At 36.3% G+C, this 26,270-nt stretch overlaps 2 protein-coding genes and 1 long non-coding RNA gene across 5 annotated transcripts; 2 read left to right on the top strand and 1 right to left on the bottom strand.

Moving 5' to 3' along the window:
- Positions 1–5,357: 5,357 nt before the first annotated feature.
- LOC103944082 lies at positions 5,358–9,066 on the bottom strand. Its single transcript, XR_007260825.1, has 3 exons — positions 7,928–9,066; positions 6,281–6,373; positions 5,358–5,620 (listed from the first exon to the last, which is right to left on the bottom strand). It is a non-coding gene; the product is annotated as an uncharacterized LOC103944082 (long non-coding RNA).
- Positions 9,067–13,781: 4,715 nt separating this feature from the next.
- LOC103944081 (calmodulin-binding receptor kinase CaMRLK-like) lies at positions 13,782–16,770 on the top strand. Its single transcript, XM_018646695.2, has 2 exons — positions 13,782–15,346; positions 15,861–16,770. The coding sequence occupies exons 1-2, from the start codon at positions 13,921–13,923 to the stop codon at positions 16,517–16,519; spliced, it is 2,085 nt and encodes a 694-aa protein (XP_018502211.2). The 5' UTR covers positions 13,782–13,920; the 3' UTR covers positions 16,520–16,770.
- Positions 16,771–20,185: 3,415 nt separating this feature from the next.
- On the top strand, positions 20,186–24,098 carry LOC103944080 (SAP30-binding protein). 3 transcript variants are annotated; one of them, XM_048591414.1, is made up of 7 exons: positions 20,186–20,779; positions 21,130–21,369; positions 22,228–22,429; positions 22,862–22,993; positions 23,220–23,320; positions 23,410–23,528; positions 23,744–24,098. In XM_048591414.1, the coding sequence occupies exons 1-7, from the start codon at positions 20,408–20,410 to the stop codon at positions 23,790–23,792; spliced, it is 1,215 nt and encodes a 404-aa protein (XP_048447371.1). In that variant the 5' UTR covers positions 20,186–20,407; the 3' UTR covers positions 23,793–24,098. The 3 variants fall into 3 exon arrangements, with proteins under 3 accessions (XP_048447371.1, XP_009352750.2, XP_009352751.2); XM_009354475.3 differs by having other exon boundaries at positions 23,740–24,098; XM_009354476.3 differs by having other exon boundaries at positions 23,654–23,785.
- The last annotated feature ends 2,172 nt before the right edge of the window (positions 24,099–26,270 follow it).

Here is a 26,270-nt window from a genome sequence, read left to right as displayed (position 1 = left end):
AAGAGAAAAATTAGGTAATTGTAAAAAGTTAGGGGGATAATCAGCTAAAACTAAAATTCAAGAGAAAAATTAGTAGCTCCTTACAAGTTCAAAAAAAAATAAAGGACTAATACATCTTTGTAAAAGTTATTTTGTATTTAATTGTTTATTATTGGGTTCTAAATTTATTCATTTGCCACGTATAAGAATAAGACGCTTACGAAAAGTTCAGAGAAAATATGTTCCGAAATTGTGTACATCGGTGTCTTTTTTTATTAGGAAAACTAATGAAAAAGGTTTGAAAATTTTGAGTTTTAATGATAGGGACAAAACAAAGGGTTAAGTGAATAGTACCAGGATTGACTTTTTAGTCTAAAAATATGATTTTTCGTTAAAATGAACAATACGAGTATTTTTCGTTAAAGTTACTTTTTTTTTATTTTGTCAAAAAGGTTAAGTTTTTTGTCACAAAAATTGGCCTAAGTTTTTGCTAGCAACTTACCTAAATTCCAAAAAGAAAAAAGACATATAATATAAAGTTAGTTGCTATATTTGTTAATTGTTTTGGTTAAGAACATTGTTTAGTTTATTGGTCACCAATCAACCATATTATGCTAATGGTGACCAATTGGTTTAAACAAAAATACTTTGCGACAACTTTTATGTCGAATGTGCCCGCATGCGACAAATATATTAGTTAACAAAATAATTGGACACTATTGTATCAATTAGTTGGTGAAAAATACTTGAACAAAATATTAGTCTAATTAGTTAGAATTAAAAAAAAAAAAAATGTTTGATGAGAAGCAGTCCTCTTTAAATATCCATTAACTTATTGTCAAGCTGTCACATTGCAATATTAGCAAATAAGTCTTTAAAAGTCATTATCTTTACTGCACGCGAAGGGTTAAAGGTCAAACTTTTATCATAAATATTGATAACGATTATTGTTACGACTATAAACTTTCGCGCCAAAGGAAATCAATTTAGTAAACAAGAGGTTAATTTTTAGGTAATGCTAGAAAGACTATTTAAATTATATTTTGTAAATTATATAACGTGATTGTTGATGATTAAATTATAACTTAAGTGTTGATTAATATATTTATTTCTTATTTGTAACATATCATATAGTTTGTAAATTTGTATAAAAAGTTGGTCGCATTACTCTTAATTTCCTTTTCAAAGATCAAAGCAGCACATGCAAACATCGCAAACATGTTTGACCTAAAAGCAGAGTATGATTCTCTCATCTTCAAATTCTTTTCTTCCTTATCCTGTTTTATTTGAACTGGTCACAATTAAACAATGTCAACATTTTGTATTAACGGATTTATTGAAAGAGAAAGAGAAAGAGAAAAATATGGAAGAGGGGATTAAAGAAAAAAAATATTTACAGGAAAGAAAATCCTACCTCAAAAAACACACGAGAATTGCAACTTCCTGGTGGACAGCCCAACGTAAATTAACCTCTTTTTTTAATAAGGTAAATGTAAATTAACCTAAGATGGTAATACTAGAGAACTAAATTTGTAAACTAAAGGATGTGTCACTAATAGAAATAAACAATTTTATCAACGCTTAAGTCTCATCAACTTTCATATTATTTAATTTATAAAATTTTAATTATAATTTAATTTCCCTTACATTATTTTTACAAATTTAATCTTCTTAACGTTACTTTCAAAAATACATACAAACTCTAACGGCTCTTTCTGTGTAGAAAAGTCATGAGAGATATATGCAAGTTGTAGTCGTTTCGAGGTGGCAATCTGGAGAGTGGATGGGCCTTTTCCTGCCTCAGAGGACGAGGGAGACTTGGGACCTGGTTAGCTTATTTCCAACCAAGTAATATCAAGCCACCTTGTGGCCAACACGTGTGTCTTACACAATGATGCTGACTACACCACACCTAGGCAATCTATATATCCTACGTAATCCATGAAACCGTTTCTTCAAACCCTACTTATCTCAAAAAGCATAAGAAGCTTTCACGCAACAAAAATATCATTATAACATATCTTTAAATTTATTCACATTGTTAAGTGTGTAAAATGCCAAACATTGTAACTTTCCATGTATTCCTAAATCACAAAGCTCAATTATTAAATGTATTAGTTGGATTAGTGTTCAGGATACTTGAAAACTCTGAAGTTTGAAGTGGACATGTTTGTTAGCTAGCTGGTACAAATTTACAAAGTGAGAAATTCAAAACGCATAACAATGCGTGATTGGCTTGTAATACTACTATAAATACCTACATTGATGTTGTTCCATGTGATAATATATGCACAATACGATGACACAACGTCATCCTAATTATGACACAAATGCAATTCATAATTAACATCGCTCTATATATAATAATTAAACGTTAATTTTTTCTCATTTACTTTTGAATGTTAACTATTTTCATTCTAAATAATAATGTGAGTTATTCTTGCAATATTATTCTGTGCATCACCCATTTTTAGTTGGACATAAACATGACACGAGTATATATATATATCTATGTAAACATGACCTTGTTTCCACCCAATAAGCTTCTCTCCACTTAATGTCGTTGACAAGTTATCTTTCTTTGATACAAGCAACATTGATGTCTAAGTGTAAGCTTTAAAGTTTAAATAACTTCAACTACAAGTTCATTACGAAATAATTTTCGTTATTATTTGAAAAAGTAATTTTTGTACCCTTCTATTTATTACTAAAAGGTTAAAAAACTGAGAAAAGGTAAGGAGATTTTCACAAAAAATGAGAAGACTCTCTGCTATATCAATAATTAACGTCAATTCATGTGCTAACATTATAAAATATTGTGTTAAAAACATAAGATGTCAAATAATTTATGAAGAGTACCACTTTTGAGAGACCCTCTTTAGCATTTCTCAAAAAAAATTGGGGAAATTAATTTCCCAATTACTATCACACCGTCATCACGTGTAACATCATGCTTTTCTATGCTATACTGCACGGTAACATTTGCCGCCCGTATTCTAGGAAATTATACAAGGGGACTTATCTGGCACGGCGCGACACACAAGGCTCAATCCATGAATTTTGAACTAGGCTAAGTTGACAACTTGATTATGAGAATGTCAACTTAATGGTCGGCGCTGATTTTACACATCTACGGCAAGCAACTGTTGCAGAATCCTGAGCATTGCCGTCTTTTTGACTATTTTACAATAAGGACATGCATTTTGATTAGGGTCTTATTCTATAATAACGAGTCTACCATATAAGTCGTTTCTATTTTCTCGGAAATCGATTTTACGGTATAAACGCTTATGATCTCTCCTTTTATATCATGTGCTAATGTTTCCTTTAACATTACGATCTTTACCACAACGATGTTGTACATAGATCAAATTATTGCGCGCCTTGAATTTCACTTGATCGTCTACATCTTTATTGCATGTGCTCGAGATAGAAGTTTTGGGCCTCCATAATTTTATGATTGCAGTCCACGTGAGGGGAGGGCGTGGAGGTGGGGTGGGTGTTTGTTGTCCATGATGCATATTCGACTGGCTAAATGAAAATTGGTGCCTACCACCAATCCATGACAAAAAGATTAATAATTTGAATAATTATGGTTATCAAACTCTTAGGGAAATAAATAAATATTTGAAAATTAAATAACAACATATCTAACTTGTATAATTCTTCCATGACAACCTAATGTATACCATGCATTTCTTCTTTTTCTATGGCTACCGTAAACTAAAAGAAATACAAATTATGTTTCTTGTTGGTTGAATATACATATATATTTTTAATATAATAAACAAATACAACGCCAAACTTGACACTTCGTATCCGTAAGTAATGTTTAAAATATCTACAAAATTATCTATATTTGTGTCTAAATATCTGAAAAATCAAGGATCAATATGGAAGACGGTTGAAATGCTAACTTCACCATATATTGGCGAGATATATGAAAATCAATTAATATCGATGAAATTTACAAATTCACTGCATAAATTTTGCCGTAACCCATTGCAGATTTTGAACTTTTGAATTTTTTTCGAAAAAAAAAATTCTTTAAATTTCAACTAAATTTGAATAAGTTGCGATACCCACCTCATTGCAAATTTCTCTCATTTTCATCAAAAGCAACTTATCGATATTGATTTATCCATCGATATTTCCGCTTATATCAAATTATCAATATTAAAACACTACCTGTAAGAAATTAAAATTTGTATTATGTTACAGGAAAAAAGAGTTATTGTAACATAATAAAACTTCGGTTATTTTTTGCTTAAATAAAAACCAACTATGAGGGCCCTCTGATGAGCCCAGCTTTTACAACATATAGCAGATCAAGTAAACTCTTAAATGCGAAGGCCCAAAGAGATACTGTGATATCAACAGGGCCAGGTTTCAAGCTCTAGCTTTTCTTGAATGGTAACAATTTACTTGTATAGGAACAAGTTTCCTTAAGCTAAAAAAGTTGAGTGTAGCCACATTAGTTAGAATAAATGCGCTCATTTTATGTGTTCGAGTTCAATTTTTGTCTTTACCGTTTAGATTAATTTAAAGTAGAAAATAAATATTGTATTAATAAAGGATAAAATATACCAAAATACATATTATCAATATTACTTTAATCATCATCTTGTACGTATATTCCAAGCTATGTTGCATAAATACTCCAAAACTCCAAAGTGCGGAGTCTTGGACACGCCTTGAATACGGTTTGGACATGATCAACAATTTGGACAGACACGGCAGGTTTTTTTTTTTTTGGTAAATATAAAAGATATTTTGGGGCATTTCTGTAAATGTAAAAACTTTTAAAACCTAAAAAACTTGCCTTTTGGTCTTACCTGACTCCACTACTCTGTATCTCCTCAAAACTTGGAATGACTCTTGCCACTCCCCTCTGCCGCGGTAGCTGGCTAAAATCCAGCCGAATACATGGGAATTAGGCTGCACATAGCTAGCTTCCATATCTCTTTCAACACAATTTTTGCACTTTCCTACCTACCTGCATTCGCATAGGCATCAATGATGAGCAGACTGGAAGGGTGCTCATCGGGTGAAATGCAGCTTTTTTTCCATCTTGGACACGATGGATTTGGCATCTTTCAGTTGACCTGCCTTCACATAGCCTTTGAGGAGGGCATTGTAAGCCCTGGGCCTGGGATGCAATCCTCCTTCTATTACCTAAATGTTTGTGTGTTTAATTATTATTCATGAATTTGATGAATACAAATACTTTGTTATGTTCTCAATTCCAAATATTGTTTTTAATATATGTAATTTTTTGTCATAAATTTATATAATTTTAATTCTCGTGTCTTACCCGTGTCTGTGTTCTTATATTTGAGATTTGTCGTGTCGCCGTATCCATATCTGTGCAACATAGATTCTAAGAAGTATTCATCTATCTGTATATCTTTATATACCCACAAACCCTAATAAGCGTGAAATTGATTGCTGCATCGACTTAATATATTAAGCACTTGCAGTTGCTGAACAATTTTAAATGAGCAAAAGTTAGAGCTCCGATCTTCAAATGACTGAATAAAAAGTTCCGCAACCAATAGGAGAAGAAGAAGAAATTGTCAGGAAAAATGTTCCAAAACAAGATGGCTCGTCTTTTGGTCTGCTGACTGAGAAAAGTTTTTTCCTGTCAAACAATAAGAACAGACGGTCACAAACTGATCAACTAGAAAAAGAGTTGTTTGGCTCCTAATGTGTAAGGAGTTTCCTGTTTGACATCAAATAACAGTTTGACATGTGAAGAAACAGCTTGCTAAAAGAATAAAAGAAAATTTTATGCAAGCGAATGTCAAAATTGTGATACTTCTTTCATGTGATAAGGAGCTGATCGAGTATTTGAAATGTGACATCTCAGACGTGAATAACGCAAACACAAGCTGGGGCAAGGGACAAAGAGGGTGAGAGATTTAGGCACAAACCTGCATGCTTCTGGCTTGGAGAAACCGGATGACTATTTCTTAAGGCGATAAAACTATCTTAGGAAAATGCTGAGATCTCCTCTATTAGTTTTTCGTGAAAAAAGAAGAAAGAAACAGAAACAAAACTACAAAACTTTGTAAGTCCAAACAATCAAAAGTTCATATTTTCAAACCATGTATTGCACAGTTGCACTAGTGTACAAGCCTCAATTGACTTTAGAGGGAGGTAAAAAAAACACAAGAACTTTGTGATTTCATTATTCTTAACTCAACATTTAAGTACAAGATTAATTCATAATTTTTGGAAACAATTTGCTATAAATAAACGTGTAAAGGAACAAAATCGACATTAGAGTAACAACACAAACCTGGAAATCCAGTCACGCCAATAAATTATAAAATCGCCAGGCCTTGTACTGGAATAAAATTTAGAAAATTCATATTCATCCATCTCTAAATTTCTGCATGAAATAAAGGAAATGATTTGTAGCTCAATCACATATTAATACAAATTATTTAACTTCTACCAGACCAAAAACGAAGGCAAGATGCAAATATTCAACATTGTATGGTACTGGTTTTCACAGAAAGAGAAGCAAACAAATTTTAAGAGATCAGTCCTAGGATCAGCCACAATTTGGACTTTAGAGCTACGACCCTGTAAATCATAGAAGAAATACTTGGAATCGGAGGACGGCATTTTGTTCAGTATTTGCCCTAATTGAGGGGGAAAACTAAATTATTACTTAATTCGACAAAAACATATTGAAATTATCAATCGAAGTCACATATTGGGTTAGGTCAGTTGTGTGTCTGTCCTTTTTTACTATGTTTAATCTTGAATACCATCCAAGGATACTGTGGTGTCCTCTCTATGCTCCCCCTTGTTGAGGCGGGCTCCAGACTCCTGTACGTACTGAACGATCGTCATCGAAGTAGAGAATTCATGCGGTGCTTATTAGGGTTTGATTTATCATTCGTCTTCTCTTGCTTGGCACCTTCTCTCCTCGCCACATTTTGAGGCCTGACGGTGGACTTCAACTCTTTGCCCTGGTGGCCTATGGTTAATTGAGAAGATTGTGGTGGCGGCGGCAGCGATGATGGCTCCTTTTCCGAAGAGAGAAGGTGTTGGGAAAGACGGTTAAGGTGGTTGATGATATATATGGTGGCGTTTCACCATGCTCTGAAGGTGGCCGAGCTCTTCCAAATCCAGCGCCAGCTCCTCTGCCATATTTCCTCTCTTTGATGCCACAAGTCAAGGTGGAAGGTTTATACAGCGGAATCGCGGATGGATTCTGATTAGGGGTTATATGTGGTGTGTGTGTGTATATTTGGGTAAATCTCAGTTTACTACTTTCAAGTTTTGTGGTTTTCAACATTTAGTACAAGAAGTTTTTTTCGTCCCAGAATCATGTCTAAAGTGTTAATTTTGGGACAGTCTCATACATCCGTTAGTCTGGCTGTTAAGTCACCCGTTAACTGATGATGTGGCGCCCTTGTGGACAATGACTGGACGCCACATGTCATTAAGAGGTCCACGTGGAAATTAAAAATTTTAAAAAAATATTCTCACCCAAACTTAAAATATTAAAATAATTAATTAAAAAAATAAAAAAAATAAAAAAAACCCAGAACCCCTTTTGTCTTCCCCACTCGACACCCCTCCATCCTCTCCACCCCTTACCCACCGACACCCTTCCCATTCCCTAATACCCACCCCTACCACCAAGCCTTTTCTCCTTCCCCAAAAACCCAACCCCTTCCCTTCCTGCAAAACCCTAAAAAGAAGCAACATTTAAGTGTACCTGGAGCTACTACCCTTGAACTGGTGAACATGGGCATCAACCCTTTTGAAGTCTATAGTTGGATGTTCTTTGTGCAAACAAAAAAAGGGAAATCATGCACTCCTTAAAAGTATCTGTATCAAACCATGAGCACCACACAAATCAATCAAGCCAGTCCAATCCAATCCCAGAGACAAAAAGATAGTGAAAAGAAAGATCCTGGATTCTTACAAAGCTCTGGTGAGATCATTGAGAAGCTTCTCAGGATCTTCAAAGAAAAGAGACACCACTTCAACAACAAAATTTGGGTTGCTCTCATCCTACAGTTGTTGGAGCTGCAAAAACTAACCATCCAGAAACTCATTCTTTCACCCAACCAATGAAAAAAATCCCAAAAACAAAAACATCAGGAACAAAACAAGCAAAAACAACAAAATCAAAACAACCCCATCTGTGATTTATGCTTAAATTTCATATTTTTTTCTATTGCTTTTACCCTCCAGGAACAAGGATTTTGTGTAGTCAACCCACTATCTTTGCATCTGCCCCCACCTCCATGTCTTTGCTTTTGTTCCTCTCCACACAGGTAGAGTAAAAGAAAAGAGCCAGCAGACAAAAGTTTGTGCCTTGAATTGTGGATCTTGAGGAATTATTGCACAGATTATAGACTATAATGTTATAAAATTTTGGGAAAGCCAGAAAAAGGGTTTTGGTGAATTCAATGTGAAACAAAATCCAAAAACTGCTTGCTTTGGGGTATTTGACCCGTCTAGATGTGTGCTTGATGGTAAGGGTGTCGATGGGTGAGGGGTAGAGGGGATAAAAGGGTGGAGCCGTGGAAGGGTGGAGGGGATGGAGGGGTGTCGGGTGGGAAAGAAGAAGGGGGTTCAGGGTTTTTTTTTTTTTTTTTTTTTTTTTTTACAAATACTTTTATTTAATTATTTATTTAAATATTTTAAATTTGGACGAGAATTTTTTTTTGAATTTTTAATTTCCACGTGCACCATTTAATGACACATGACGTCCAATCATTGTCCACATGGGCGCCACGTCACTAGTTAATGGGAAACTTAATAGCCAGACTAACGGATGTATGAGACTGTTCCAAAATTAACACTTTAAACATGACTCTAGAACGAAAAAAACTTCATGTACTAAATGTTGAAAACCAATAAACTTGTAATAAACTGAGATTTACACTCTATATTTTGTCACGGTCGGTTTGTGTCTGCGATTAGGGTTCAGTCGTAGTGGACGAGGAAATCGTATTTGAGGAAGAAGTATCTTGGATGGGCGGGTCGGGTGGCAAAACTCTTAATTCATTAAGAAGGCCCACTTTCCACATAAAATTGTGTTGATGAACAGGCGGGTCTAAGATAAATGCGTCAACCCTCGTACCCGTGCAATTCCTCATCGAATTTCCTTATATTCAAATTCGTTATAGATTTTCCCTATCAGAAAACAGTTTCACTGGAAAAAATGTACTTGTTCAAAATTATTTTTTTGTCGGACAGTTTTCGTAATTAATTGAAGATTGTGCTTAAAAAAATTCAATAGCGATTCATGAAAAAAAAAATTCTCTAAAACTAATTAGTATTCACTAGTCATCCAAATATCTCACTCATTTTTGGGTTCGTTTGGAGTTGTTTTTTCAAGATTTATTTGTGTTTTTTTATTAAGAATTGGTTCCAATAATATTTTCATAAAAAACGCTTTCAGTTATTATAATAGGATTTCTAAACAAGTTATTCATCAAATGAATTGAACCATATACTCAAATAAAAATAAAAATAAAAAATAGAAATAAATGGAAGGTATTTATAACCCACGACAATCAAAATTATAACTGAATCGAATTTTTTCTATATCTATCAAAGATCTGAAGTTTTCATTCCCGTCTCAGTTTCCAACAGACAATAAACTAAACTCAATATGGACAGACCGAGAGTGTCGGTTCATGAAAGCTAGTGAGGATGTATAGGTCAAAACTAGTTCAGTTCTTTCCAATGAAAATGAAAAGAGATCAAAATTGTAGTGGGCTTATTGTCTTAGACAATAGAATGATCAATGATTTGCAAAGGTGTAGTTCAAATATAACTAAAGCGTTTATCCATGTACTCGAATTCACATATTTGAATCACTCCGCTAGTGAGGATGTATAGGTCAAAACTATTCAGTTCTTTCCAATGAAAATGAAAAGAGATCAAAATTGTAGTGGGCTTATTGTCTTAGACAATAGAATGATCAATGATTTGCAAAGGCGTAGTTCAAATATAACTAAAGCGTTTATCCATGTACTCGAATTCACATATTTGAATCACTCCCTCTCTACTACTAGTGTTCATGCATGTTCATGTAAGTTGTAATGTCAACGTCTTTGTATGAGCCACGGGTCATACCATATTGTCCAACTTGATTAGAATTATGAATAAAGTAAAAATGTGTATATAGTTTGATGTAGGAGTATCGGTTTACCTTAATTATGTTTAAAATATTTTTAGATATAGGAGAAATTTTTCAGCATGCCTGTAACACGGCTGGGTACATCAAATGTCATAATATAATTGATTTAGAATTTTTTTTTCAAATTTTCAACCAATAGTATTATGAGATTTAGTATACATGATCATATTCCTGGTACACTAAAAAATTTCTCCAGATCTTAGTTGGTTTTTGATAATTCCAAATGTTGGGTTAGCTGTCATCCGATGGAAGTTTGGTTTGGAATTTTGGGTGGATTAGGTGATGCCTTATATGCATATAATAAACTTTACCCTCGAAATGATTCAAATGTAATCTATTTAATTCACAAAAAGAAGAAATTCCCAGCAGATCAGTGAACCAAAGATCACGTGCCAATAGAATTAGTCAGTGGATCAAGTTTGCTTTGCTCCCTTCCAAATCCATTGTCACTAATTGGTTTATGTTGTCTTCTTATTATGTCTGAAAATTTGTCAGACATAAAGGAGCGCATTGAGAGTACCAATTTCACATTAGAGAAATGAATGATCTTACATGTGCTTATAAGTAATTGTATTATTTTCATATTACTAATTAATTTATGGTGTAACCCGTACTTTTGTTTGATGCGGAATTTTGCAGACTGGAATAAATATATAAGTTTGATTAATTGCACTCCACCTCTTAATTTCTAATTATTCCAAGGATCCCACCTGCAACCCTACTTTGAAACATATTTTTATTTATTCTTTGATTAAGTTATTAAATTTTGGGTTTCAAATGGGGACATGTATTAGCTGGTGTGGATTGAAGAGCTAGTGGAATAAGTTCACATTTGCAGTAGTTTGAAATTACTACAGAGGACTCGTTGACGGCGGTCAGAGGTGGATTTGACTAGGGTTTTTGTTCGAGGTCGATGAATGGCATAATTGTGAATTGTGAGTGGATTCATATATGATCATGAAGTCAATGTGAGTTTACTATCCACACAACATTTGCATGCAAAATGTCTTCTGTCTACGAAATGATTCTATATAGGAATAAGATCATCACCAGATCTCCACCTACGGAGTTGATGGAATTAAAAATCCAGGTCATTCGAGGGAGATTAGGGCATGAGTTTGTGTGTTGAAGAATGAACTAATGAGAACCGCATAATTTAAGTTGAATGATCCGAATTTTTAGGTCCATTTACTCCGAAAACAGAGATCTAGAGATGATCTCATTACTAGTTTCACACCTCACATCATCAGGGCCAAGGTGGCACTATTAATATAGGCATGTTTTTCTTGGCAAAGCAAGTGGTTTTCAAAACGAATGCAATGTGGTGTTATTTCTTGTGGATTGACAACCTTGTTTGACAAACCATGCATTATATATAGTCAGGAAGGATATTAGGGTAATTCGCATGGCATATATGAGCTTATCATAGCCTTTGATGCTTGTTCGCACGTACCTGTGTGGTCACTTTAACCTTTGAAGCTTCTTGTTGGATGACGATTTTTACTCTCGCTAATTTTCTCCTTTCCCCAATGCTCATTATTTTTGTCATTTGGTTCTCTTTTATTTTTAAATTTATTCAGCGACGACTGTAAAAATCATTTTCCCCACCAATAATCAATGAGCCATTTTCCTAACAAATAATTAACTACCTAGCTAGTATTCGAAGGTCTATAATGGTGGGCATATTTTGAACTAACTACACGTCGAGTGCTTAATTAAGCGGAGCTAGTGATCACTCGTTCGTTGCTTGTTCCAATCGTAATAAAAAGCTTCAAATTCAATTTTACACCACATACGATATTCCATTACAGCCTTCACTAGCTCTTCGCTTGGTTATACAATACAAATTTGCATGTAATTCTTGTCATGTTTTAGTAAAACATGACAAAACCACAATATATCAGCAGAATAGCCCAGCTTTGATAAGAAGCTATCTAAACCAAAACCTTCAAGAAGCCAAATATTGGGAGATGCGTGACATTTATGTTCCAACTTCCACAGCTTGAGATTTTACCACATTTGTTGAAATTGTATCCTTCTCAACGAAACAATGGACCCTCTGTCCCTCTCACTGTAACTTGTAAACCTGGAATTAGAAAGCTCCCACCAATCCTCTGTTCCCCACCCGAAACTATATATATATACAAAACCAACACTAAACCACACTAATCTTGGTCTAAGTTATATAGAGTGGTTCGGTCATTCTTGGAATATTAGGTATGATATATTTTTGTGAACATATAGATTCATAACAAGCGTCTAATTACAGTACGAACACCTGAAAGTATTCTTGTCATTACATATTAAATAATATATTTGACACAATAGAAGCCCTTTAGCGTTTGTTATACTCTCAAATTATGTATAGGTATTCGTACTTTATTTTAATTTCTGAGAAATCTGGGTGGCCAAGTCTTTTTCTTTTGACCAAAGGGTCCCCTCCCCTCCCTCCCTCCCCCTTCCTTGCTTAGAGCATTCTTAATAGGGGCTAATACATTTCAAGCCTCAATGAGAAATTTCATTCTCAGTGAGTCGAAAAATGGGTCTAGATCTATCACTGGGGTTACCAAATTCCTTTATTGGGTAACATAAAATTAAGCTACATATACCCTCAAAAAACAGTGTGTCCCACAAAAAAAGTAACAACCCATGTGAGCAAATTTTTATCACCCTCACTCCACTTGCGAATACACTTATACTTTTTTTTTTCTTACATATTTTTCTTGCAATTTGGCTAATTAATGATTGTTTTAAATTCCGTAGGAATTGAAATTTCAAAGTGATTTAACATTCATGGGCATTGGTGGATGAAATTTTCATATAATTTTTTTTCAAAATTGTATGATACTAATTTACCAATTGGTGCTAGGTAAATTGTTATGTTGTACGTGAAAATCAAATTATTTTAGAGAGGGTTTGTATTTTTCAACGGATGAGATTGAGATAAGAGAATTTAATCCAATTAACGGTACATAAGAGATGAAATCTAACTTTGTCACAATTTTAACTTTTTTAGATTGAAAGGTTCATAAAAAAAAGTTTAAGATAGGACGTCTAAAAGTCAACTTATGAAAAGTTGAACACAAAATTTTTTTGTAGCATAATCAAATTACTCATAAATAAATATATATAACCTCAAATATAGTCTAAAAGAAATAACTCCTTATCGAGAGAGATTCTTTTATAAAGTTACAAAAATTCCTCAAAGCACTAAAAATAGATTATACTCGCCACCTTTCTACCCTAATATTTTGCTGGGGGCTGACCACCTGAGGCAAAACCAATCCAACCAAACAAGAAGTGACTGAAATATTAGCATTAAATCATGAAAAAATAAAAAAAAAGCAAAAGCTTTGATTCGCATGTAAACCTGTGTAACTTTGGAACTAAACCATTCAAATGAAACCAGTGTAATCTAAGATCCTTTCAGTGTGCCCGACACACAGTACGAATATCAAATGTAATAATATAATTAGTTATAATTCATTTTTTCTATATTTAATGTAAAATTATGTTTCCAGTACATTGAAAAAATTTCCCTACCAAATGGACATTTCCAAACCTACCCTCACCCTACTTCACTTTTTAGTTTTTGGTCAATCACCCCACTTCACTCACTCCTCTTAACATTGACTATCCCCCCATTTTCCTCCACCACACCATTTCATTTATTCATTATAGTCTCTCACTGCCTCTCCATCTCTCTCTCACTCTCTCCATCTCTCATGGAATTTGAAAATTAAAACCCAGTTGCAGGAAACATGGGAACCCTGTTGAGATTTTCACTTCTTCTGGTGCTGATTGCAGCAGCTGAAGCAGAATCCACCTGCAACAGCACAGACCAAGCCCAGGTCTCCAAGGCTTTCAAGTCAGTCTCCGGTTTCAACCTCTCCTGGCTCCAAAATTCAAACCGACCCAACTGCTCCAACCCACCCATCACTCAAATCAACTTCCCCTCCAGAAACCTAACCGGAATAATCTCATGGAAGTACCTCAGAAACTTGTCAAATCTTCAATCCCTCGATCTCTCATCCAACAATCTCAAGGGCTCCGTCCCTGGATGGTTTTGGACTCTTCCGAACCTGGTCCGGGTTAATCTCTCTAAGAACCGGCTCGGAGGCAGCTTTGGACTCGAACCCGCGTCAGGAGACAGTTCAACCTCTTCGGTCCAGGAGCTCAATCTCTCATCCAACCGGTTCACCAACTCGGCCCAGCTGTCTGGCTTCCCAAAGCTTACATTTCTCGACCTTTCCCACAACGATTTGGGCACTCTGCAACCATCTGCTTTTTCCAACCTCACTAATTTGCAGCACCTCGACATCTCGAGCTGCAGAATTGCTGGGAATTTAAAACCCATCTCTGTTTTGAGAGGATTGGAGTATTTAGACGTTTCGGACAACAAAATCAACGGTTCTTTCCCTTCGGATTTTCCTCCGCTTACCGGCCTCAAATTCTTGAACATTTCGCTCAATAATTTTACCGGCCGGGTTGCACTGGGAAATTACCTGAAGTTTGGGAAAAGCGCTTTTATCCACGCCGGAAAAAACCTCACTTCTTTCGGCAGTTCCAAAACCAAAGCCCAAAGCTTTCACACTTCCAATGCAAACCCACCTCACAACACCCTCGAAAAACAAAAACCCATGACCCAAAATTCCCCCCACAAAAACCCCAAATCGCAAAAATCCCATAAAATTCTTGTTCTGAGCATATCCTGCGCATCCGCATTTGTAATCCTCTTGTCCATAAGCACTTGCGTAGCTTGCATATGCAGGAAAAAGCACTTTGCCAAAAAGCACAAATGGGCGATTTCCAAACCGGTTCAGTTAGTCCCGTTCAAGATCGAGAAGTCGGGGCCGTTCTCTTTCGAGACCGAGTCGGGGACGTCGTGGGTCGCTGACATCAAGGAGCCGACGTCGGCTCCGGTCGTGATGTTCGAGAAGCCGCTGATGAACTTGACGTTTAAGGACTTGATTGCTGCCACGTCGCACTTCGGTAAGGACTCCCAGCTTGCAGAGGGGAGGTGTGGGCCCGTCTACACCGCCGTGCTGCCCGGCGATCTCCACGTGGCAATCAAGGTGTTGGAGAACGCCAGGGACGTTGAGTACGATGATGCGGTGGAAGTCTTTGAAAATCTTTCGAGATTGAAACATCCCAACCTGCTGCCTCTCTCCGGTTACTGCATTGCAGGTACGGTGCACTTCACTCTCTCTCTCTCTCACCGGCCGGTCGGTCGTTGATAATATCACCTAACTACATAAATGCAACACACGGGTTTTAATTGCAATGTCATAAATGACAACAGTCCGTACGTACGACACTGTTTGGCACCATCGTCACGCAAAATCTAATAGAAAAACCATAAAATACGAGACACATATAGAAGCAGAGCGAGATGCGTGCATACAAAATTTTAGTTCATCCATTGAGGCCGTACATCAAACACTAAATATTTGAAGGTAACATTCGAAAGGTTCTCGGAAGACCTTCGTATGTATATTTTACAGACTTCGGATGTACATCCGCCCTATTGTAACTTAATATTTGAGAGCTAGTTTAGATGGTTTAGGGGCTAGTTCATCTCATTCTTTTTCTTCCTCATTTTCCTAATTCGGTTATTAGATCATAAGTAAGTACACATTTCACTAAATCATATTCAAAATTAACTAAACATGTCATCGAAGCGTATTTATTTTCTCGACAGGGAGAGAGAAGTTGATATTGTACGAGTTCATGGCGAACGGGGACTTGCACAGATGGTTGCACGAGCTGCCCACCGGGGAGCCCAACGTGGAGGACTGGACTGGTGACATGTGGGAGCAAAGCTTTGGTTATGGAGCCCACTCGCCCGAAAAGAAAGGATGGCTCACGCGCCACCGCATTGCGGTTGGAATAGCGCGTGGGTTGGCATATCTCCACCAGGCAGGGTCGAGGCCCGTTGTCCACGGCCACCTTGTAACTTCGAACATATTGTTGGGCGGGGATTTTGAGCCGAGAATAGCCGATTTCGGGTTGAAAAGTATTGGGAGTAGGCGGGAAATTGGCGGCGGAGGTGGTGACAGCGGGGCGGAGACGGATGTGTATTGTTTTGGGGTGGTGTTGATGGAGCTGTTGACGGGGAGGACAGGGACGGCGGAGACGGTGGTGTGGGTGAGGAGGATGGTGAGGGAGGGGCGTGTGGTGGACGCACTGGCCGAGAAGTTGAGAGAGAGTGGGGAGTTGGAGAGGGAGATGGTGGAGAGCCTGCGAGTTGGGTACTTGTGTACGGCGGAGTTGCCTGGGAAAAGGCCCAGCATGCAACAAGTTCTGGGTTTGCTCAAAGACATACATCCCAGTACCACTACTACTGAGGGCTTGGGCTGACGTCACTTCATTTCACACGGGAGATTTTTTAGTGTGATCAGTACACAAGTTATATTATATGTCACTATACAAATGGATGGTATGTATGCTAAAAAGTTAATAACTTAAAAAATAAAATTTCCCACCACTTGTATTAAAACACATGATGTACTACTTGTTTTTCCGTCACAACGAAAATTTTTCGTTTTGCACCCCATGAAATTGCGTGCAATTGGAAAATTAGAAATGAAATTGAAATGTTTTCTTGTTTATTTTTAGTCTTTGTAGTCGATTGAAGAATTTAATAGACGAAAACAAACAAAGGTGTGAAAAAAGAAAACAAGTGTGCGGATATCATTTTCTTTGTCACTTTGCATTATTCCAATTGTACTTTTTCTACAAACGTTTATAAGAAAAAATGACTTCCGCACATTTTATTTTTCATTCTGCAGATCACTATTTATTTGAATTCGTTGATTTATACAATCAAGCCTGCACATAAATATAATGTGCAGCAGCAAAATGAGCGTCAGAAATACTTTCCTCTTATAAATGACGAAAACAAGGTACAATTTTTGTGTGCTCCAAAATCAAAAGGTGAATAAGGGGGACGAGAAATAAACTTGGTACACCAATATTATTATCCTTAGTATAGCGGACCGTGTTTTCAGCATGCTGAAAAATCTCTCCAACGAGACCACGTTTTGTTGTCTTAAATTTAAGAAATGTATAGTATTTCTTTTACAGATTAGTGATCTAAACGCAAAAATCTTAGGAAAAAAATTAAAATAAAAATTACTTCGGAAAATGGGATGATGGTGGGAAGGGATGTTGAAGTTTAGGTGAGCAGAGAATCCCACTTATTGCTTGTCTCTTGTGAAAGGATTCTCATCATCACTACCTTTATCTTTAATATTTTAAGCTTCTTCATATTTTCTTTTTCCCCTTTCTTTTTGTTTCTACTGTGACCCTGCTTTATTCGTTCATCTTTTTGGTGATTTATTATTTTAATTTTTCAAAAGAAATAAAGAGAAATTAAGGGAGATTAATTAGATATACTTTATAGTTGGATGGAGAGATCAGATACCTCTTCCTATGCATGAAAAATGACAATTACGTGTTTGGTATTGTGGGAGAATTTTCTACTGGGCGGGGGATGTTTGGCCAATGCCAATTGGCTGTATGTTTAATTTGTACATGTTTGGTATTATTCAATGATTTTGACATGACGATGTTGTTCTTGTCGTCACTGTTTTTGGCTATTTTTGTCTGCAGAATCAACTGTGTGTGTTCCTTATCCCATTCCCATATGGAAACCCTAGTTGAAATTCTCCATGCGTGAGATATTATCATGCGTTGATGAAAGTAAGTCTCGTGACTCATCAACAGCTAACAACCTATCATGAGTCGATGAAAGTTAGTCTAGTATGTTATAAACCACTACCAACACGTTCTGCACGAGAGAGAGGAGGGGGTGGGGGAAACTGTGAGTAATTATATGCGTTCTCGGAAGTGAGTCTTGTAACTCATCAATAGCTAACAACCTATCATGTGTTGATGAAAGTTAATCTAGTAACTTATCAACAGTTAACAGCGGGGATTGTCGGTAACATAATTAGTTGAAATTCTAATATGAGTGCATTAGTAGCTTATTAATATGGGAACTTTAACGAAAAGTTCCTGATACTGTTTACTTTAATGAAAAATCATATTTTTATACTAAAAAATCAATTATGATACTATTTACTTTACCCTTTATATTTTCATTATTGTTAAAACTCAAATTTTTAAACTCTTTTCATTAATTTTTTTTATTAATATTGCATGTTATCGTTAAAACAAAAGTGGAACGCGTTTTCTGAGCCAGAAATAATGCATAGGATAACAAGACGTCATCGTCCAGCTTTATTAGTTTGAAGTCATGTCCTTAAAACTCCATTACCGGAGTGGATCTCTCTCAGTCACAGCCATGTTGGTAAAAAGTAAAAAGTACAAAGGAAAAAGCTGAGCTGCTGGTCCAGTACTTATCACTAATGATTTAAAACTCCAGCATGTCTGACTGTCATCCCTAAAGTCGGTTGCAACTTGGAAGACTGGAAAATCTTTGTGGGTGCATGCAACGCGTTGCCATAGCTATCTGTAGAAGTTAGAACCAAAGACACAAAAGCAAAAGAGAAACAGTATTTTCAAAAGCAAGACAACGATGGAGAGAAATAGAAAGCTCATCAAGAATTCCGTGCCCCTTTGATGTCTAGTCAATGAGGATTTATATGACATAAGTATATTGTTATATCGACGTTTCGTGTTAAGAACATAATGACATGTTTTAGATTTTCTTTAAGTATCATTGCATCATTAATAGAAAACGCTACTGTAACATGATATTTTAATACAAGTTGATCTCTTTGCTTAGACTCATCATATCCTTTATATGTCTATTTCTTTTAAATTTTAATTGATCAAGCGGCATTCAGGTTGATGACCCTCGGTCGACAAAACACTTCCTATATACTTGGTAGAGTCCAAGGAGCGAAAAGCTTGAAAGCCGTTAATTTCGTTGTCGCACATCACATCATCGTTGCCTCAACGATAAGGCCACAACATTCTGACATGCAACCTAGACCAAGTCTACTGCATTTAGACATCACAATCTCGCATGGATTATTTTTTATGAGACAAATTTGAAGGGTGCTTGTGAAGTTTGAGTCCTATTCTTACCTTTGGATGTGAACCCTTCTCCTCCTCATGCTTGCTCCACTCAAATCATACACAATTTGTGAGCCGAAACCTGTTTTCTACTAATGACCACATTGTCTTGTGGTATTTGGTTTATTCTTTAATAAGAGATGGTCCTGAGTTTAAATATTATGGACGACATTTACAGATAAAAAATTATATTTATCACTCCAATTTTAGTATCATTTATACATAAGTTTGACTTAACTAATTTGCACAACCACTAGTTTTCTTGACGTCCATGAGTATTAAAATATGATTTACTAGAATTATTAAAATTCTTGACTTGATGGATATATTCCTTACTTTCGCTATACTTTATTTATTCACTGACACTCCACGCATTGTAATAAGAGTTCATCCCATACTGCACACTCTTGGTTAGATTTATTTTCAAACTTTAATTTATTCGTACATTATACAAAAGTACTTGGCTTTGTCACCCTTTGAGTGTCAGTCATCATGCCTAGGTGTCCACATAGATATCAGGATCAAGGTGTGTCGTGTAACATCCCACACCGTTCAGGGATGAGGATCCTGTAAGCCTTATATGTATATTCTCATTTCTACCTAGCACGAGGCTTTTTGGGAGCTCACTGGCTTCAAGTTCCATCAGAACTCCAAAGTTAAGCGAGTTCACGCGAGAGCAATCCCAGGATAGGTGACCCACTGGGAAGTTCTCATGTGACTTCCCAAAAACAAAACCGTGAGGGCATGGTCGGGGCCCAAAATAGACAATATCGTGCTACGATGGACATGTCGTATCTTCTCTCTTTCTCAATCCACGACTTCCTTCGTTGAGATTTGAATTTACATCAGAGTAGAGATGGAGTGTCATTAAACAATTTTTCCCAGCCCTACTTCTCGTCGGCCTTGATAATGAGAAAAGGCCCAATAGTATCCTTTAGGCCCAAGTAAAATTCAATCAACAAAAATCCAACCCGCCCTTTCCAATCTCTCAGGTCTCGACCCGATATTCTCCATTGCAATTTGGGTTTTCGTTTCCTTCCTCCGATCCGCAGCCACCTCCGATCGATCGTCCTCGCACTTCAATAATTCCTCAAGAATCAAAACCCCCAAATCAATTGCTAAACCAATTTCAAATAGTTAGTTAATCAATTAGCGCGAATTCAGAAACCCTAAATCCCCAATTTCTCTCCACCACCAAACCCCATGGCATCGAGGAAGAAGCAATCCGACGCCATAGCTCTCCTGCTGTCCAACTACAACGACGAGGAAGAGGACGAAGATATGGAGGACGTTGAGCAACAAAACGACATAGAAGAAGAACTTGAAGGGGATGAAGAGCGACAAGAACGGAGAGAATACGACGATTACGGTGAGCTGAGAAGAGGCTCGGGAGATGCTGCAATGGCGGATGTGGATGGAAAAGTGGCTGGTGAGTCTGGGAACGACGATGGCGCACCGCCGAATGCCGGGGATAATGAGGCGCCTTCGGATGGTTTGAATAGGAGAAGAAGAAGAGGGGCGTTTACGATTGTGGACTATGGGCGTGATGAAGTTGCTATGTCTCCTGAGACTGAGGTATTATCTTTCTTTTTTTGGTGGAAGTTTTTGCTTTCTGTGAAACTTGAAGAAACTGAATGAAAAATGATTTGGGTGTTCTTAATTTGATTGATTTTTTGGTGTTAGAGTCGGATTCTTGTTCCAGTTCGATTGAGAGTACACTGTTCATGATTTTGATTGCAAAGGGTGATACTTTGAGTTTGATTATTGTCATGCTTGATATTTCCTTGCCAAATGTAGAATTTAATCTTTGATATTGGATATTTGAACGATGTTCCGTTTAGGTTCATAAATTAATTACGGGGTGAGGAAACTTTGTTATCTAGCTGACCTTATTAGTATGTTTGTTGGGTGATGCTTGATTGCAGGAGGGTGAAATAGAAGGAAGTCGTCGTGTTCCTGGTGATTTCCATGATAAGACACCTCCAGGAACAGTTCGCACTCCTCAATTATCTGAACCGTCAAACTCTGACACAATGAACGAAACTGTACTTGAATCAGAGGGTAGAGATGCCGCAGAAGCTGTTGCAGAAGAGCAAAAGGATATTGATCCATTAGATAAGTTTCTCCCGCCACCATTAAAAGCGAAGTGTTCGGAGGAGCTGCAAGTAAGTTCCTTTTAGATTCTGATTTTCAAAATTTAGGTTCCTATACGGGTTATATAAAGCATAGAACTGTTCAGCTTGGAAATAGATTCTTGTCATTGATGTTTTCAGTATCAATTGATAAAGCCTGATCTTATATTTCTTAAGTCATATCTGTTTAGCTTAGTGTTAAACTGTTATGAGACCTTTGTATTTGAATATCGGAACTCTTTTGAGGCTTTGCCCATGGCATGCATCTGATATTCGTTGTTTCACTTTGTAAAGATGAGGCGTTCCCCCCACCCCCAATTGAAGCTAAATAGAAACAAACATTTGACATGTAACCTTTTATTGTGAACCTCTATTTGAAATCTGTCAAGCTTTTTGATCTGTTGCCAAACTGCTGCTATGAATACTATTCGAAACCTATAGCATGACAGATGATTCTCTTTGTTGACACTTTAGCACATGCATCTTTTCTGTTTGAATCTGGAGACATGGAACCCATATGGGTTGATATATAGAAAGGGATTTTGGATGGTCTAAGAAAAGGCTGGGTAAGAGAAACGTGTAGGGATGTAAAATGAGTATATTCTAGAACAGAGTTTCGAATCATCTATTTCTTGATTCAGCATTGTTAATTATAGCTAACAGATAACTTTTTCAGAAGAAACACTCACAATCAAAATTCTTGATGAAATTTGTCAGAATGTGTGAGTGATGAATCATTACGAGTCCCTCAAGGATTTGTAGAAACATAATAACTACGCCTTACAGAATATGGATCATAGGTTCTTATAGATGCCTATGTGGCTTTTCTTCCCTTGATAAGTCATTTCATGTTGTGTATATATTGAACTTTTGAGTTTCTTCTTACTGCAGAGGAAGATAAATAAGTTTCTTGAATACAAGAGAGCCGGGAAAAGCTTCAATGCAGAAGTGCGTAATAAGAAGGACTATCGGAATCCAAACTTTCTAGTGCATGCAGTGAGGTATCAAGATATTGATCAGATAGGGTCTTGCTTCAGTAAAGAAGTATTTGACCCTCATGGATATGACAAAAGTGACTACTGTGATGAAATAGGTTACTCACAATTCTTTCAGCTCTCTCTCTTTCTGTGTGTTTCCTGTCATGGTTCAGTGCTCTGTTTAACTTAGAACTTATTACATAATACTAGCTTTTCATGTACACCCTCTGTCAACTTAGTTATTATGGTTACTGATAAATTTATTTATTTATTTTTTGAAATTTACTCTGATAGACTGTTTTGTATGTGGAGAGTGGTATTCAACAAATTATAGTTAAAAACTTCTGTATTCTATAAATAAACGGATAATCTTCTGCCATTATAATTACCAAAATCATAGACTATAATGAAGAGGATAATATCTTGTTTTTCCATACTGAATTAAGTTTTGCAACTCTGTTAGTCTTATTGTGCTTTCCTTCAACCAATCGGAGATGTGTGAAATCTGGAATGCGTTCTGCTTATGTTTTGTATGTTTTGGTAAGCAGAGGCTGATATGAGGCGCGAAATGGAAAGGAAAGAGCAAGAAAGGAAGAAGAGTCAAAAGGTTGAATATGTTTCGGGAGGAACACAGCCTGGAATAGTTGGTGCTGCACCTAAAATTAACGTACCTTTTACAGGTTTGAACAAATTTAATTTTAAACTTAGTGGGATAAGGCTTTGTTGTTGTTGTTGTTGTTGGTAGTAAAGAGTGATTAGGCATATGCTAATTCCAAACAACTTTATTACCTGACCCAAGGCCTTTGCCGATTTCCTTAGTAGTTAATTTAATGGGTGATCCGAGCCTTTCAAGAGCTTTCTCTTTTGTTTTATTCTTGTAAGTTCTCTTATACAGTCATTCTGCAGGTGTTTCAACCATGGCTGCTACTGGGTTGAACTCCTTACCTCCTGCAGCTGATGCCATCCCTCGGGAGGGTAGACAGAATAAGAAGTCAAAATGGGATAAGGTTTCAATCTAGGGATGTGCATGTTATTTGCCTACAAATTGGAAGAGATATCAATTGACCAACTGTTTCGAATTATGTTCTTCATTCAGGTAGATGGTGATCGAAAAAATCCTCTTCCCTCGGGATTGCAGGATTCTATGTCTACTGTGGGGACTCATGCATCACTCCTATCTTCTGCTAGTGCTGGTGCTGGATACATGGCTTTTGCGTTAGTATTGTTAACATCTTTCTGTCTTATTTTGCTGAATTCCTTTACTGTTCTTGGTGTCTACTGTCAACCGAAGCAGACAGACCATGTCATGACAGTATTTTCTTCCCTCATTTATAAATCAGTTGATTGTGAACTTGAACTTGTGTTCTCATGCTGGCAATCCTTTCCTGACTTCTCACAAGATGACCACGTTGCTCCAATTTGGCAGGCAGCAGAGACGGCGAGAGGTGGAGGAGAAACGATCTAGTGAAAGGAAGTTAGACAGAAGATCTTGAGCCCTTTCTTATCTTCCTAGCAGAGACCAAGTGACGGAGCGAGTTGCAGGCATCATATTCACAGATTTCAAATTTTCAAGTGGATAAAATGCCCCCAGCCGATACCATTTTTTCACCTTTAGATGAACTGCAACGGGTTTGTAATTTATCGCTATCAAATTATACACATGTACATGTTTCAGAATGAAAATTCACTTGATAGCTGTTACAATTCGTCGGAATTGAAGCTCTAGTTTTCCTTCAATGGAATTGGAACCCAACAAGTACTTTAGTTTGGGCCAAGCCTCCCACATTCATGTTAGTTAAATTTTAGTATTTGGATTTCTTCCATGTGGTTGATATTTCTCTAAGAAATATTAGAAAAATCATGAAAGATATGAAAAGGGAGGCATATCGGAGAAATTATTAGATTTCGTCTAAATCAGTGTTTGACATGATTTAAAGTTTTATTTTGAATTTTTATCATTTCCATTAAAAACAATTGATATCAATTGATATTTTCACGAATTTGCATATCAATAATTTTCCGGATACTGATACTTTAAACCATAATTAAACTAAAAAATTGACATGCAATGTAATAAAATCGTAGTTGTTACCACTGATTAAGGATGTCCCTTGGACCTTGTGTCCTCCTAGCATCCTATAATATTAGCGTACAAAAAGTTATTGTTGTCCTAGCTTTCACTTCCTTTGATATGTCCCTACCCTACCCTTTTTGACCCCACTCTTATAACTAGACTATTAACCGAAATAATTTTATAAAATAATAATCAATTCAGGACTGTTTGGTTAACATACACTCTTAATCACTTTTCTAACAAATTAAGTTATTTAGTTCTCAATATTTGTTTATAAGAATTTGGATTTTTGGTTGCATGCAAGGTAAATGATCTTGATTACTTGAGTTGCAAGTCTGTATTCTTATGCATTGTCTCTGAATTCTTATGAAACAGATTTGAAGAGTTCTTTAGTAGAGTTATCAGTTGACATATCAAGAAGTGAACAAATATAGGGATTTGGATCCTATCCGGATCCAAATTGTGAGGATTCTAGGACTTATCACATTTTAGTCATTTATCATGCCTAGTACGATAAAAAATCATTTGATTTTTTTTATTTGAAATTAAACACAAATAGTACCTGATGAAAACTAACCACATAATATACAATAAACGACTAGGATGTGAAAATTCTTAGAATCCCCATAAAATGAATCCGGAAAAAATCCTCTTCCCAAATAAAGTAACCGATGATAGGTCATTTTATAAAGATCAAGGAAAGACTGGCTATTAGTAAAGCGATCCATTTGGATTGTCTTTTCTTGGATGCATAAATAACCTTTTTATCTATATATATATAATAAGGTTAATGTCTCCATTACATGTACATTCCATGTTCCAGCCGAAAGGAGTCCCTGATCTGCAAGAGAATGTAAAGTAAAGAGACCATTGACGACCCTACCTCACCTCATCTCTTTCACACTCGATATAAACTCTCCCGTAATAAAAAAAAACATCATTCGGTAAGTATTTGTTGAATGAGTGATATACTTTTTAAACATGTGACAATCATTTATTCAAAAAAAAAAAAGTTATTAAAATTATGCATTGGTTGCCAAAAAAGTTCCTCACCTTACGCTTAAACCCATCATTTTGTGGTTTCTAATAATTGACATCATTTAATTTCTTGTAACTGGCATCTTTCTCTCATTATTCTACAGTCTTTTTCTTTTCCTTGTATGTAAGTTGTAGTTCCATTCGTTAGTTTCCTCCACCACTAAAAAAGTTGGTCATCGTCAAAAGTAACCTGTACGTGCCTTCGACAAAATCATCCATTCTTCCACTCGTTTTTATTTGTTCTACATCCCACATAATCATCCATGATTACACGGCCTTAACTCTCCTTGTGCAAAGGATGCTTTTGTTTGCTTTGACCAGGATAACTATTCTTTTTTTCAGATAAATTATCATTATGTAGGGTTCCTCTGCATGCTTTTAAACAATTAGCAACATATAACACGTACCAGTTGTAACACCAAACTACGAATCTAAACTATTCATGCATAAAAGTGTTCAAAAAAGGACTGTGCATGCAGTGGCGGATGTATTAAGGGATTTAATGCCATCCGAAAGTTTGAATAAGTGGCTGTGTGAGATTTCCGAGGACCATCCAAGTTTGTGCATATGGTGGAGAATAGTTTAGTAGCGGACCGAAGGTTGTAGGTTCTGCATTGTTTTTTCTTGTATTAACAACGAAACTATCATAACCTGTTTTCAGTGTATGAAACCTCGTCATAAATAGTTGGGTTCTTTAGATATAGACCCTTGAAACTCCTATTTTCCAAATAAAAACTCATCTAAATTTAAACATTCAAATAAAACCCAAATTTCAAATAGCCTACCATGTAGACAAATATATGACCAACTATTACAATACAATTACAACTTATGCCATAGAATCC

Source organism: the organism of the source record quoted next, unplaced genomic scaffold (genome assembly GCF_019419815.1).
Source record: "Pyrus x bretschneideri cultivar Hongxiangsu unplaced genomic scaffold, Pyrus_bretschneideri_v1 Contig33, whole genome shotgun sequence".
Classification (NCBI taxonomy): Eukaryota; Viridiplantae; Streptophyta; class Magnoliopsida; order Rosales; family Rosaceae; genus Pyrus; species Pyrus x bretschneideri.
The sequence above is the reverse complement of the archived record's forward strand: the minus strand, read 5'-3'. Positions and strand labels throughout refer to the sequence as shown.

Coding starts and splice junctions, on each gene's coding strand:
- LOC103944080 (XM_009354475.3), top strand. CDS start 20,408: ATGGCATCGAGGAAGAAGCAATCCGACGCCATAGCTCTCCTGCTGTCC. Junction 22,994..23,219: donor AATTAACGTACCTTTTACAG/GTTTGAACAAAT, acceptor GTCATTCTGCAG/GTGTTTCAACCATGGCTGCT. Junction 23,529..23,739: donor GCTGGATACATGGCTTTTGC/GTTAGTATTGTT, acceptor CCAATTTGGCAG/GCAGCAGAGACGGCGAGAGG.
- LOC103944081 (XM_018646695.2), top strand. CDS start 13,921: ATGGGAACCCTGTTGAGATTTTCACTTCTTCTGGTGCTGATTGCAGCA. Junction 15,347..15,860: donor CTCCGGTTACTGCATTGCAG/GTACGGTGCACT, acceptor TTTTCTCGACAG/GGAGAGAGAAGTTGATATTG.